The sequence below is a fragment of the Temnothorax nylanderi genome, unplaced genomic scaffold, assembly GCF_030848795.1.
Source record: "Temnothorax nylanderi isolate EJ_2023f unplaced genomic scaffold, tnyl_v1.0 TNYL_tig0046_pilon, whole genome shotgun sequence".
In the NCBI taxonomy this organism is placed as follows: Eukaryota; Metazoa; Arthropoda; class Insecta; order Hymenoptera; family Formicidae; genus Temnothorax; species Temnothorax nylanderi.
Window position 1 is genome coordinate 290,120 of NW_027249108.1, and position 15,627 is coordinate 305,746.

Here is a 15,627-nt window from a genome sequence, read left to right on the forward strand (position 1 = left end):
AAATACTAATAATTATGCATCGAATAAAATAAAAGCTTAAGAACTATAAGTAAACAATTGCATGAGGAAGCAATGTGCAAGTTTCTACTTGCACCATGTTTCTGTATGTATTCCTTAAAAACGAAGTCTCTATGAATTTCTATTCACTTTTGTGTTATCTGGGATACTATAGTGAACAGCTGATAAAAGGCACTATCTTTTGACATTGTACTGATATATGTAACTCGATTATTTTTGTAACATTGTGTGATATGCATTGTCAGTCCCCCACTCTTCATATCAATTTTATGCTGATTTATAAGACAAAACTAGCTGGTCGTCAAAAAATACGATCGTGCCTCGCGTCAGGTATGCACGCGGCAGCAGAAAAGCAAATCTAGCAAAGCAAACCGATTAATGGTTTTTACGGGAAACCACTATACGTTAGTACTGTTCGAGCTGTCGAGGCAACAAACTCTCCTAGATCAACAATTCAAATTTTATCATTAATTTACACGAATCGCATATTCGAAGAAAATGTCCCACGACTCCCACGTCGAAGATTCTCAGAGATGGGTCGACCAGGTGATGGCGAGGATTATCGAGAATCTTGGATTGGACGTTGACAAAGCTCGATACGAAATCTCCAAATCTATCAACTTTCTAGTGACAACCATGTATTACGTACGCCTGCAGTTTAAGAATAAAGCAAACGATCAGAACGAGGAATTGTCTATGGTGCTAAAGAGACCCACGAAGAACTTCACCCATATAGGTCACATCGATCTTCAATTTGACAACGAGATTCTGTTCTATCGAATGTACGTCCAACCGAACGAGAGGCATTTTTACGCAAGATGTTACTACGCTGAAAAACGGTCGCCCATCGATTTCGTGATCGCCCTGGAGAACGTTAACGAACGAGGATATCATTCTTGCTCGTACCCGCACAACGCTCCTTTCGAGTACACGTTGGCGGCGATGCGCGAGTTAGGACGATTTCACGGTAAAGGGTACGTCATGAAGGAACTGCAGCGGGAAAAGTTCTTCGATGTCGTGGCGCGACTGCAAGAGCCTAGATACGTGAAAGGATACGTGATGGAAGCTTGTTTCAATGTTACGGCGACGCGATCACTGGAATATCTCCGCAGACAAGGCCACGATGCAGCTTTCTGCGACAGGATGGAAGCCTTCCTTACGAACGCGTTTGACGAAGTGATGATGAAGATAATAAAGCCGCTTGAACCTCTGGCCACGATGTGCCATGGCGACTTTCTATTGGGCAACATTCTCTTCAAGGCGGATGAAGGTGGACGATATCGCGCGATGCTGATCGATTTCGCGCTTATTAGATATTCGACGCCCGTCGTCGATCTCTCCACGTATCTCTACAACTGTTGCTGGAATGAAGGGATACGAGAGAAATTTTTCGACATTATGCGGGCTTATCACGACGCGCTGATGGAGTATTTGCTGGACGCTGGCGTTCAAGACATTGAGAAATATTCATATAACGCTCTGTTGGACGATTTTAGGAGGGGCGCTCTCTTCGGTTTTATTGTCGTATCCCAATTTTTACCGGCAATATTGGGATATCTCAAATTAGAAACGATAGTACAAGACACAATTAGTCTAGGCGCGTTGGGATATGCAAAGAAGCATAAATATGACGGCGGAGACGAAGTATGTAAAATACTTGCTGATATATTGCTGCATCTGAGAGATCTTGGCTGCTTGAAACATATTTTATAATGTGAGATAATTCACATAAAATGCATATAAGATACAATTTATATCGATTAGTAACTATGAAGTATATATGTCGAAAGATTTTTAAGTGATCAGGTGATCAGGTAATATAGATTCGTAATTATATTAAAGGCAAAGGATTTATTTTATAAATATTGTTGTCTTTCTCTTGTTGTCATTTCTATACGAGAAATACTAGTTACATTATAATACATTATAATACAAATACCGAATTGCAGGTGTAATTAGAGGCGAAATATATATTGAATCACGTTCGACTTTATAGTGTCTTGTGCAATATATTACGGATAAAATTGTATATCATAGTTAAAAACTTCGATATCGCAATAATATTCAATTCAAAGGAAGTAATGCAAACGCGTATAACTAACAAAGACATAAATAATAAATGTACATCTTATTTTAATAATAATTAAAATTCACATGAAAATATCTTGAAACATAGTATATATATATATATATATATTATCCGTTTATATAAACTTGCCTTCGCCTCATTAACGTCTTTGTAAAATTTTAAAGCTTAAGCTGGACACCTGGACAGTCATTTACACATATGTGTCTAAAAAAAGTCTTAAAGCATCATTACGACGTCTTTTAAACATGTGTGCTGTCTACACTGTTAAATTCGTAGTGTCAAATTATACTCAATTTGAATCATTTTTAACAATTCTTATAGGTCGCCACCGCTCTTATTCAATATGTCGTTAATTTAACTGCATTAACCAATCGAGTCAAAATAATACTATTTTGTGTTAAAGTAATAAATCTCGACATATATGGTAGTTAAAAATAACAAAATGTTAACACACAAGGTATTGGTTCAAATTTCATCCTATAACTTTTAACAGTGTAGGCAGTATTTTACAAGCGACTTAAATATTCTTATGTATACGCTAACAATGGTTAATAAATATTTTACTTTTAAAATTTGCATTTTCTACATGTTGTACTTTTAATACTTATCAGCTCGTTTGAGAATAATTTATACTGTTGACGCAAGAATGTGATATCTACAAAATTTTCTACAGAATTTAGCAGAATTTTATCTTTTGCATTATAAATGTATTTTATACGTAATTATGATAGTTGTAAAGTCATAATAGTAACGTAGACTTATTATTTGTTACAGCTAATGATCTTGCGTTCGATAAAATTATAATTTTTTGCAAGTTTCTTTGATAATAAAACTGGACTTGTGTAACGATTATTTTTTTCTTACAAAAGATACAAAAGATATTTTAATTACGAAAAATATCAAGCAAAATCAAATCTAATACTATACATATAAATAGTATGTTAATTATAGGACATTAATATATCACAGAAGATTTTATCAATAGCTTCCATACTATTAATAAAATACTATATATTATAAAAATATTGACAAGCATTGGAAATTATCAAAAATGAATAAAAAATTATTCAAAAAAACGATATTAATAAATAAAATTAGTATTACATTGAAAATTTATGTAGGTAATTGTGTTTTGCATCACATTTGGTATTTTTGATTGATCGAATCAATTGGTTACTTGAGATTAATATTTTTCCCAAAATGTTTTGTAAAAATATCTACGGACTGTTTAAGATTCTTTTTATACCTTTTTATCATGTTTATAATGGTTAACAAAGTGTCTGAATCTTGATGAAAATAAGTTTCTGCGAATTTTTTTACCTGAAACAAATTAGTTACAGATGTTTATTAATAATAACTTATTTTTATGCAGCGATTCCATAAAATATAATATTTTTTAATATTTTGTATATGTTATGCACAAAAATACATATAATCCCTTAGCTGCGGAAGTATACAGTACCAGTTAAAAGTATTGCATCGCTTATAGGCTGTTGTCTATGTGTTTTTAAAAGGAACTAATTCTTTAGTGGAATTTTATTGATTCATACGATCATTCGACACTAAAATAAGTTAAAAAACGAAAATGCTATTAAATTAAGGGGTGCACTTCTGAGATATTAACAAAAAATATCATTTTCCATTGTTTTCAAAATATCTCGAAAACGACGCAAAATACGAAAAAAGTACAAGAGAACTTTTTTGTAGGAAATAAAATTTTGCATCGAATATGTATATAAAAAATTTCTTTCCGATATTGGAAACCCAAGAAATAAAATTAAAACGAAATTAAAAAATAGCGAAAATTTGGGAAAAAAGATTTTTTTTACATTTTTGCGTACAACTTCTTTTCTAGCAGTCTAACCGATTTTTTCGTTCTGAGATAAAAGAAAGTAGACATTCTAACGAAAAAAACGCGAGGTCAAAAACATTTTTACGACCAATAGTGATCGAGATATCGTTTACGCAAGTTGAATGGTTTTAGTCGGTTTTTCAGTGTTTTGCTTTTATTTTAATTTAATGTTATTTAAACTGGTTTTTTTGCAATTATCAATGAAAATACATAACTTTTATGCGTCATCTACAATAGCCGTAAGAGTATGCAGTGAGGCATAAGCAGTAATAAGATATGGAAATTGAAAATTGTTCAGTTGTGCCTGAAAAAGACTTTTTTAAAGAAATATATATGTTTTCGTTAATAATTGTAAAAAAAAACCAGTTTAAATAATATTAAATTAAAATAAAAGCAAAACACTGAAAAACCGACTAAAACCATTCAACTTCCCGGGTGGAAATGTGTCTGGGCGATCCAAGTTTCTATTTTGGGCCCCGTGGGGAATGTCGTGGCACGCCCGTATCGGAAATCTAGCCAGGCGCTGCCTAGTGTTTCATCTAGGCGCTAGACAGAATTGTGCGGGGGTGCCAAGATGGGAAATCCAGCCGGGGGCTAGCTAGCCCCCGGCCAGTGAGGCAGGATTATAACCCATGTGCGAATGTCGGACTTCTGCCAGAGTTGTCCGCATGGCCCAGAAGTGGCACAATATTGGCTGCCAAGACTTGATGTGTGTGGGTGGTACTGCCCCAGTACGGATAAACCGCTAGATCAGTATTGTGCCAGTCTCGGTGACCAGTACCCCCATGCAACCATATTCTGTTCCGAGGCGAGTCTTGTCTCAGTACTGACCGTGTATAAGGCCAGAAATGATATTGATCTACGGCCGAGAGTCGGCTCAGTACTGGGCATGTATTGGGTCGACTTAGAAAATTTTCGCTCGAGCGGCGCCGGAGGTAACAACCGCGCGAAAGCAACACGTCGCAAGGGGCCTTAGAAAGCTTTTTGCTCGAGCGGCGCCGGAGGTAACGACCGCGGCGCGGAAGCAACACGCTGCGAGAGGACTTTTCGTTAGAGCCCACGCCGGAGGTAACGACCGCGTTCGTGCCTCTCGGTTACAAGTACCCCGAATTATGGTGTCATTCGTCTCGCTTTGCGTCAACGTGGCGTATCGTCGACCCCCGAGACTGGCTGCCGGATATCTCGTACGGTAATCGAATTCGCGTCGTCGTCGCTCTCAGCGGTCAAGTCCCGATGGTCTCGATGGTTTCGCCTCCGACGCCCGTAAGCGACCGTGCGTAAGACCGTGCGTCGCCGATCGCTCGGCCGGCTAGTTGGGTACTATAAGAGGTGCGGTGCGCTCGGCGAGCCGAGCGACACGAGCGATACGTACGGACGTGCAAACGCGTTTCGCTTGGTCCGTACGAATGTGTAAAACGTTTGTGGAATACGCACACGAAAGGGGCACGTACGACGAAGTCGATGCGGGGAGCATCGTTTCCCGTTTGCTCGCGCTCGTAGTCGATCGCTACCGTCGTGTAACTTAAGCCCCTTGCACAATAGGCGATAGCGATAGCGATAGCGACAGCGACAAAGGTGCCGACAAAGCTATACCTTTGTTGGCAACTTTGTCGCTGTCGCTATCGCTATCGCTATCGCCTATTGTGCAAGGGGCTTTATACGAACACAGCATTGCCACGAGTCGGTGTCGAAAGACCGAATTGGACTTGGAGAAATTCTCGCTCGAGCGGCGCCGGAGGTAACAACCGCGCGAAAGCAACACGCCGCGAGGGGATTTAGAAAGCTTTTTGCTCGAGCGGCGCCGGAGGTAACGACCGCGGCACGAAAGCAACACGCCGCGAGTATGATATGGCAATCAGTGTTGTCTTGGGGCAACATTGCTCCGCGAGCCAGGGCCTAGATAGTTTTCCAATATTGGAGCTGGCCATTATTGCCGTTACCACCCAGTACAACCCCAGGCTAGCCTTCCATCATAGCGCCCACATTAACTCGTGGAAAACTAGTCGGAGCCCATACAGCGCCAGGTTGTAATTTCCACCCAGGTTGCGTGAACGATATCTCGGTCACTATTGGCCGTAAAAATGTTTTTGACCTCGCGTTTTTTTCGTTAGAATGTCTACTTTCTTTTATCTCAGAACGAAAAAATCGGTTAGACTGCTAGAAAAGAAATTGTACGCAAAAATGTAAAAAAAATCTTTTTTCCCAAATTTTCGCTATTTTTTAATTTCGTTTTAATTTTATTTCTTGGGTTTCCGATATCGGAAAGAAATTTTTGATATACGTATTCGATGCAAAATTTTATTTCCTACAAAAAAGTTCTCTTGTACTTTTTTCGTATTTTGCGTCGTTTTCGAGATATTTTGAAAACAATGGAAAATGATATTTTTTGTTAATATCTCAGAAGTGCACCCTTTAATTTAATAGCATTTTCGTTTTTTAACTTATTTTAGTGTCGAATGATTGTATGAATCAATAAAATTCCACTAAAGAATTAGTTCCGAATGAGCGTCGTTTTTTAGCTCCAAGCAATAGCCTATTATGGAAAGGGAAGTCGTTACTATAATGAAGAAAGACGTACATAAATGTTATAAAATTTTATTTTAGTGCTATTATTGTATGCTTTGATAGGAATACTTTGAGAAAAAAAACAAAGATCACAATGATTTAATTGAATAATTATTGTTGATAACAATTTGAAACAACGCAATTAAATTATTAAGATAAATAAATATTATAAAATTTTATTTTAATAGTTATTTTATGCTTTAATAGAAATTTGAGAAAAAACAAGGATCTTAATGATTTAATTGCGTTGTTTTAAATTGTCATCAATGATAATTATTCAAAGTCAATCAAATTTTTGTGATCTTTGTTTTTTTTTCTCAAAGTATTCCTATCAAAGCATAAGATAACAGTACTAAAATAAAATTTTATAACATTTATGTACGTCTTTCTTCATTAAAGTAACGACTTTCCTTTCCATATAGTGATACAATACTTTTGACCGGTATATATGCCGTAAACAATTGTCTCCTGTTTGCAAAAGATATATATTATATATTATGTATGTGTAAATGTTCTTGAAAATTGACTATTAATTAAAAAGGCATTTACATATTATTAATAGAAAAAATATAAATATGAGTCGAGAATCATAAAATTTACCTTGGATATTTGTTCGTTAGAAAAAACACTCCAAATAATATTTTGTATTGTTAGGTAGGTAGGAAGTGACCTGTAAGAGCAACATTACATATTCATAATTAATGTATACGATAAATTTATTTAAAGAAAATAGAATATATATTTATAAAGAGAAATGTTATTACGTGGGTTTTATATTATCAAAATTTTCTAATATGTAGTCAAGGACCAAATCGTTGCGTGCATGGTTTTGTAGAATTAAATTGAAGATAAATGCATGATCCATATGGTTAAATGATGTAGTATTCGATGCTATAATATTCAAATAGTTGATAATGATATTAGGATTTTCAGCGCAATTCAATGTTTTCCAAAGTTTCTTATCAGATGTTCGTTGATATAGTTCCATCATTTTATCCCAAGTAGTCCTATTAGCTACCGTCAAACCAAAGCAGTACGTCCAATCTTGCCACCATTGTGGAACTCTTAAAACATATATGTCTATAGAAAAGAGGTACATGCATTTCATACGTATATAGCCGACATTTAATTATATCAAGTTTTGTATTTTTTTTCGTTCTGTTAGGTAATCTCTTATTCTGCAAAATTAAGTTCCTGCCGTGCGTTGCTCTATCACTCTATATTTGCCACGTGACCATAAGACGACGCTACATTGAATAAATAAATGAAAGATGATTTTATCGTTAACGCCACTTGTTATTTTATACATGTATTTTTACTTGTTCTGCATATTTATTTTATGCATTAGAGATTAGAACAAAAATGGAAATTAAGGAGAAACAATAAAGAGAATGTCTGATTTCGAAGACTTGAATAAATAAGGAATTGGCCATATATTATATGCATGCGTACGCAACACACACGTACAAAAACACAAATTATGAGATAATCGGGATCATAGAAAGATCGTAAGAAATTACTTGTGGGTATCAGGATTTGTGAGATGTTCGCTCAATTTAACGGCGGCCCTTCTCTTGCATTCCGCGTGACCGACGGTACATGCCCATTTCGTGGCATCTAGCCTTAGCATCTTTGTGATATCGTCATCATTAGGATTTTCTTCGTATCCTATCTTCTGAAGAAGCCCATCGAAAATTCCTGATATGTATGACTAGAAATCGTAAGATAATGTTGAATTTTATATTGGTTTGTTGGTACATGCAAAGTGACGTGATTCATATACAGATATACGTATTTCGTTATATATATAATGCTTTGCTAAAACATTCACTATCATAAGAATCATCGGCGAGTTTGCGTCCGACTTTTATTAATACCTATCTATTTATATTAATGTAGATTAAGATTGGTTTATGACATTAAGATTGTACTTAAGACGGTTTTAAATATAAGCACCGACTATGAATACCGGACATAATGCTTAGCTTTGAAAGTATATTATTTGCAAAGCAATAATAATTTGATAAGGTAGAGAATGTGTATATATAGACTGGATAAATTAAAGATCCAACTATAAAACTGAAACATTATTTTCATTTTTATAAAATTTGTTATTATATACCTTGAAATCTTTACTCTCTGGCAGAGAAAAGTAATTCGATAACTGTGTTAAAATTCGGAACATTGGACGCCATGCCACGTAATCTCTCTCTCGTCTTAGGTAACTTAGAAGATTCATGAATATGGAACTATCTAATTGGTCTTCCAGCAAAAAGGCAAATGCATCATCGACAATTTGAGCACGATTGAGAACGTGTATTTTCGTGTATTCCTCAGAATTCAAGTAACGTATGATTCTTTCCAGATTTGTGGTATCGTAATAGACACGACAGTATGCTGTCGAATTATCCATAAAATTTATTATTAGACCTTATTTGAAATTATCAAGATATATTTCCAAATACTGCCATTTTATCGTAACTAACAAACTAATGTAGTGTGTAACTTGCAAATATTACAGAAAAAATACATTAATACAATAATTTAGCAAGGTTTCGAAAAATATAATTATATGAATTTCCTTAAAGCTTTAAATGGAGAAATATGTAAAAACTTGAATGATGTAAAACCTTCTAATAATGATAGAATAAATAAGATAAATAAAAGAACGTAATATTTAATAATTTATACCAGTTTGTTGTACATTAACGATAATCCAATCTCTTGTATTAATTTCCACTCTACTAGTTTGATTTGGTCCTAACCAATTATTGGGCATAGTACGGGAAAAATCAAAATTGCTCTGGTCGGCGTAGGTCATGGGTATCCACCATTTATTATTGATACGTTTAGTTGCGCGGAAACATTTTTGTGTTACTGCCACTTCGCCAGTTTCGTAATTTATCGTCACATTTAGCACAGGATAACGATTTTGGTTTATCCACGTGTCCATTACATCTTTTATTTTAAAATCTTGTTGTTGCATATAAGGGATATAAGGGGCCATCTGTAGAGCACTTTGCATGGCGTTCCACAAATCATCAGAAGTGACCGACCCAAATGAACTAAATTTGAGAAATGACATTGTTATTAGCTATAATACATACGTCGTATGTCTATTTTACTATTATGATTATGGAATCAACGTAAGCATTATTGTACAATTTAATTAATACATAACTAGAAACTAAGAATATAACTTAAAATTAGCTTAGTCAAATTATAATTAAGGAACAAAATATATGGCCTCTAACGAGTAGCATTGGATATTGAACGCAGTAGCATTGGTTCATATTTCTGATTACTTACTATAATTTCCAACGTAAATACAAGAAACATTGATTTTTACGAGGGCAAACGTGTTTTCGGAAGGTGAAAGTTACATTTTCTGCGCGTGGAAATTTTGTAATATCTGCAATAATATTTGCTCTCCAAATCTCGAGGTACGTGATTATAAAGAGTAATGCATGCTGAACACGAATCCAGTGTAGTTTTTTCATTATCGTTGATGTCTAATATTTCGTGGGCGATCAAACCTGAAACTTGTGTTTGGGGCTAATCGGTCAGTAAGCAGTCCAGATGCATTTCCAAGGCATTTCCAGGCTCATTGCATATGGAATATGGATGAGACGGGAAATACAACCGTTCAGACACCGAATAGAGTCATCGGACGTCGAGGAGTGAAAACAAGTCGGGCGAGTGACTTCTGCGGAAAGAGGAACCCTCGTAACTATTTTTTAATAATGTTTCGCATAAAAATTTTAAATAAATTTTTATATTTTTCTCTTAAAAAACAATTATTAAAATGTATCCTATCATTTTTCAGGATTAGATGTACGTATATGTATTGAAAATGCAGTGTGACGTTTAAACCCCGGCATTTTTGAGATTTCAATTTTTCCACCGTTGTCGTTTTTGCTCTATACCGGTTAAACAAAGCGACGTAGACAAAAATTTCCTATATAAATTTTGTAGCTAAAGGTTTACTCTTTACAGTGGTATACCACATTTAACTAAAATTATTTATTTTGTTGTTAAAAATCGGCACCGAAAAAAAACTGACCTTTTAGCCCCGGTCTCCCCTACTTATGATATTTTATCCTAGTTACAGTACAAGCTTAAAAATATTAATTAGAATGAAAACGACAATGTGACAAATTGATAAAGTCGAGCGGTTTTACTGATCGGAGTGTGGCGAATTAAAGACTCGAAATTAAGTGTGGCTAGTTAGGATTAATATTCCGATATGTGATAATTATTTTGTACAGTATACACACTTACTTTTTGCCTAAATATGTGATGATACCCTTTCGAAACACCTCCTCGCCTACTGCATGATATAACATGCGCAATATTGCTGGAGCTACGATAAATCGCGTCATAAATTACCGATTAGTAATATACATAAAGTGGATTATATGCATAAAATTAAGATATATATAAATACATTGCGCAAAAAGAGAATTTGTTTGCTATTAACCGTCTGTTCTCTTTTTTTTGTGCTACCTGCATTAAGGTATTCTCAGATGATAATTTAATTATATTTGGATAATCTTACCTTTGTTAAAAACTTCATTACCAAAGAGTTCATTGTACTCCAAAGTATTGTGAAGTTTTAATGTAACAGAATCCAAAGAGCCAGTGTCTAAATAGAGAGAATCGTGCATGCGTTCAGTCACGAGAAAATCCATTGTCCGCCAGTCTTCAAATGTCTGCAGAAAAAAATCCTCTGATATGACTGAATATAGGAAAAGTTTGCATTAAGAAAGTTTGCATTAAGAAATAAACTAGTTTGTCTATCACTTCCAAAAACTTTACTGTTATAATTTTTATTAGAATATATTTAGATAAAATATTAATCCTTTTAGCGTCTAATCTTTTTTGAGAAGATCATATTTAGTTTAATTATTTTTAAAAATGTTAGAGATTATGGAATACGAATATGGAATCAAAGTATAAAAATTCGAAATTTGAATATTATTATATTATTAATTGTTGAGTGTAGCGGCTGTAAAAGAAATAAAATGTTTTCAGATTCTAATGAAACTATTATAATTATATTCCTAAGATTGTTAAATGTGAATGGAATGTTAAAATATGACAAATTAAAAGTGGCAAATCTTTAACGCGGCAGATGCTAAAAACAAAATATTCTCTAATTTTATTAAACATTTGTTTTAAATTGTTTGTATAATTATTTGAAAAGAAAAAACGCGTTACAATCTTCTTTATAATTCTAGATTGAAAAGGATGCCATTATTTATTCAGTTCCATCTTGATACATCTGAAGAAAATATGAAAATATGTATATTTTTTTTTTTAGATTTTATTTTGATCTTAGCGATTGAAATGTATTTCTCTATTTAATGACTAACTTGTATTAGTAATATTAAATAACCTTGTTGAGGAAATACGCCTCGAAGAACGCAGCAAATCCTTCGCTTATCCACACGTGGGACCACCAAGATGGGGTGACGTAATTGCTAAACCATTGATGTACGAGTTTATTTGCTACTAACGACGCTACTTCTCTTCTCCGAAATGTGGGATCTGTGCTTTCATCGTAGACAACTTTTGATTCGCTGAAAGACATAACATAATATAATACACAAAATGTAATTAAGAAAAGTCTTTCCTTATCGCTGGCATACAGTCTAATGGGTTTCCAAGTAACTACAGTATTTATATTCAAGTAACTATATTTATTCTCTTACGTGAATAACTTAGACAGACAGTTTGGAATTTTTTCGTTTTGTACACGTATGATATATATGTACATAAAGATATGGGGATGGAAGGAAAGGGTAACATACACATTAATTAAATACGTTAATTTGTTTAAGACAATCTAAGAATAAAAATATGCATCTTTTGAATATCCGTGAAGTACACACGTGTTTTCAATTATCAAATTTCGTATGCTAAAAGTTACTGGCCAGCTCTAATAGCTTAATATTATAATCCTTTTCTTATGTATATTACTAATCCTTCTAATTATGTATATTACTCGTAAATGATGAGTCCCCAAGTTTCCATGCCGTTGACGGGATAATTTGGTACCATAACGTGATCTATTTTTGGTGTTCCTTTGAATCTGTCGGTATACCATTCCAAGAGCGGCATGACCTTTTCGGCAATAGTACGCACGAATCTTGCTTGCGGTTGCAAAGACCATTTGCACCACACGCTGACTGCGTTTCCAACGCGAAAGAAATTAGGTACAATCACAATTCCCACGAGATAAGTGGACATTGTAGGAGTGTGATGGAAGTGTGTCCACATCATGCCATTTCCTACGTTGTACTGCTTTTGCACCAGCATATTCGACATTACTTTATATTCCTGACGATGCATGACGGAGATGCTGAAGGTAGCTTTTAACCCTGGTTCGTCCCAACATGGAAACATTCGTCTGGCGCTATTTGGCTTGAAGAACGTTGCGGCCAATCTGTAATTTAATAAAATTGTTTAAATAACGACAAATTCACCACTCATGGCGAGTAGGACATAAGAATTTAGAGATCACTAGTTATTGTTTCTTATTATATTGTTGCGACCGTGCTGAGACACCCGTTGAACTTCGCTCACGAGAAGCCTGAACTGAGTAGCTTCAAGCCGAAGCGCGTCCATTGACAACGGGACACATATGAATGTATTGATTTATCTTCGACTGTCTGATTTATCTGGAGATTCGAACCGTTCGGACCTGTTCTCCAGATCTTTTATGTATAATCGTTCTGAACCTGAATAAACCCGAGATCCTCCTTTTTAAAAGAGTGCTTCTTTCTTTCGTGAATCCGGGAGTGCGCGGCGCGAACGCGAGTGTTTAAGAAATAGCGGAGCGCAGCGCAACAATATTATATGTATAATAATTATTTTGTTGAGAGTAGAAACAGAAATACTACATATATTGCCATGCCGTGTCATTTCAAACTGAAGTTAAACACTTTTAAACATTACATGCACTTCTTGCAAATATTATACTTACATACTGGAAAATGGAAATTTTAATAATTACGTAGTACATGTTTAAGATGTTTTTGTCGAGTTCTATGTGTTATAGATTGATAACGATGAAAGTAATAAGTAAAAGAAGGTAATAAGCAAAAGTAATAAATAAGGGCAGTGATAAATAACGTTTATGTTATAAGTATATTTTTAATATTTTCAATATTTACTTACGTGTTGTCTCCTTTTTGGTCTGTGTACAGAATTTTCATAAAGCCATTTTTTGGAAAATCACCCTTAGGAAAATTACCAACAAACTGCATTTTTAAAATGTAAATACCGCTCCACAATACTTCGTTGAAATGTAGCGTCAATATATTCGTTTCATTGTCATAAATATGTTCCTTCGGTTTATAGATTATAGTGCCGTTAATCAGCGTTGTCGCCGCTTTATTTATTTCTAATTCTTGCGAGTGTAAGCTTATTTTTGACGATGTGTAAGTAATATCGATAATAACACTGGTTTCACCGTGAAAAGTAGTGTTGCCTTTTTTGAGATGTGGGATCAAACTGATGTTATATATAACTGGTACTGTGTTGTTGGGTAAACGATGGACGATTTCTGAATCATCAGCGATACAGGAGATGATGACTACGATCAATATATGGCCGACATGTAATAACAATTTTGGGAATTCCATGTCAGTATACTCGCTTTAGGTGTCTGTAATTTTTCGTTAAAAAGAAAAATAATAATGCAATGCAGTACAAGTTAATGAAATTTAATATTAATTTTTATACGAAAACGAAAGAATAGAGAAAAGAAAGAGAGAAGAAAGATAATTCCAACTTTTATCAAGAGGACTATATTATTTCGCCTTTTAAAATTGTTATTTCTATAACGTTTTATATATTTCTATATATATCTTCAATGAGAGATAAATAAATAATTATTATTGTTTTTTTAACTTACTTTGTATATTATACGTGCTGATTAAAATACAGTTCTGTGCAGCAATTAATTATGCGTTGTCACAAAAGTCGTTATATTATCAGAAATAGATCAGCGAAATTGCCGTTTTGCCATCTCGAAAGATCAACGAATACTGGCTACAATGTCAATCTCTGATGTTTTGATAGATATGTCGCGTAAATACAGTGCCTCACGGAATAGACTCGTAATATTGTTACATATTTCTTTTTAAAAATTCGTGAATAAAGATATTTGCAGGAAGATCGTAGATCATAAATATGTATTTGTTCATATGTTAATATTGAGAAGTCGTTTTCGTCAGTTGCACTTCTTTGAGTCAGATAATACATGAATAATATATTTATCATTAAATTCTGTAAGATCATGTCCATATAGTAGATGTCTTTTACCAAATGTTGAATTTTTCCTTCTCGATAACATCGAGGTGCATATAGTTCCTGAGTTATAAACGATTGGAAATAAAAAGCTTATTGAAAATTAAGCTTATAATTAAAACAATTTTAATATATTTTTTCAAAAAATATATTTATAATGTATAAATTATAATCATCAAATCATAGCTATTTGATTTCAGAAATTTACTCTGAGGAATTAAATTTACAATTAGTCCAAGGTGTATTTTATAATTGTCAATTTTATATTAAATTTAGTATATTCAGCTACAAAGTTATAAAAATATTTAAAGAAACACAGTAATGTAAAAATTATAAAGCACATACGTAATTTACTACTAATCAAATGGCAGTAAAATATATTTTATATATGTCACAAGAAATAAAAATTATATTAATCACTGAAATCATACTAAAACATATTAATACAAACGATATATACTTGATCTGAAATATATTATTTCGATATTTTAACGCTAATAGATTATGTATTAATTTAGATTCGTACGGTACAAGTAGTTTGAACTAACTATAGTACATAAATATAAAGCATACACGGAGAAAAATAAATTTAATAAAAATCCGATAAATATGAAATCTGTGATTATAAAATATATACCTTGTCAAGTTGTGCTCTTTAGTATAAAGGTTGGAAATAATGCCTTTCAATATTGCGATTGTAACAAGAGTAATCTATAAAAGTGATACAAAATATTCATACTTGATACTTTATATTCCAAAAAATTAATTATATAATGTAGACGAAAAT

General features: G+C 33.7%; 4 protein-coding genes across 4 annotated transcripts in view; 2 read left to right on the forward strand and 2 right to left on the reverse strand.

The window, feature by feature from the left end:
• LOC139772042 (gustatory receptor 10) overlaps window positions 1-15,627 on the forward strand; it is a 115,611-nt gene that overhangs the window by 5,414 nt on the left and 94,570 nt on the right. The window lies entirely within an intron of this gene.
• Window positions 145-2,679, forward strand: LOC139772030 (uncharacterized). The gene has a single exon (XM_071705318.1). The coding sequence runs from the start codon at window positions 517-519 to the stop codon at window positions 1,729-1,731; it is 1,215 nt and encodes a 404-aa protein (XP_071561419.1). The 5' UTR covers window positions 145-516; the 3' UTR covers window positions 1,732-2,679.
• Window positions 8,041-9,858, reverse strand: LOC139772127 (aminopeptidase N-like). The gene is made up of 3 exons (XM_071705538.1): window positions 9,216-9,858; window positions 8,647-8,921; window positions 8,041-8,235 (listed from the first exon to the last, which is right to left on the reverse strand). Exons 1-3 carry the CDS (start codon window positions 9,607-9,609, stop codon window positions 8,041-8,043), a joined length of 864 nt encoding a protein of 287 aa, XP_071561639.1. The 5' UTR covers window positions 9,610-9,858.
• LOC139772125 (aminopeptidase N-like) lies at window positions 12,465-13,158 on the reverse strand. Its single transcript, XM_071705536.1, has one exon. The coding sequence runs from the start codon at window positions 12,930-12,932 to the stop codon at window positions 12,528-12,530; it is 405 nt and encodes a 134-aa protein (XP_071561637.1). The 5' UTR covers window positions 12,933-13,158; the 3' UTR covers window positions 12,465-12,527.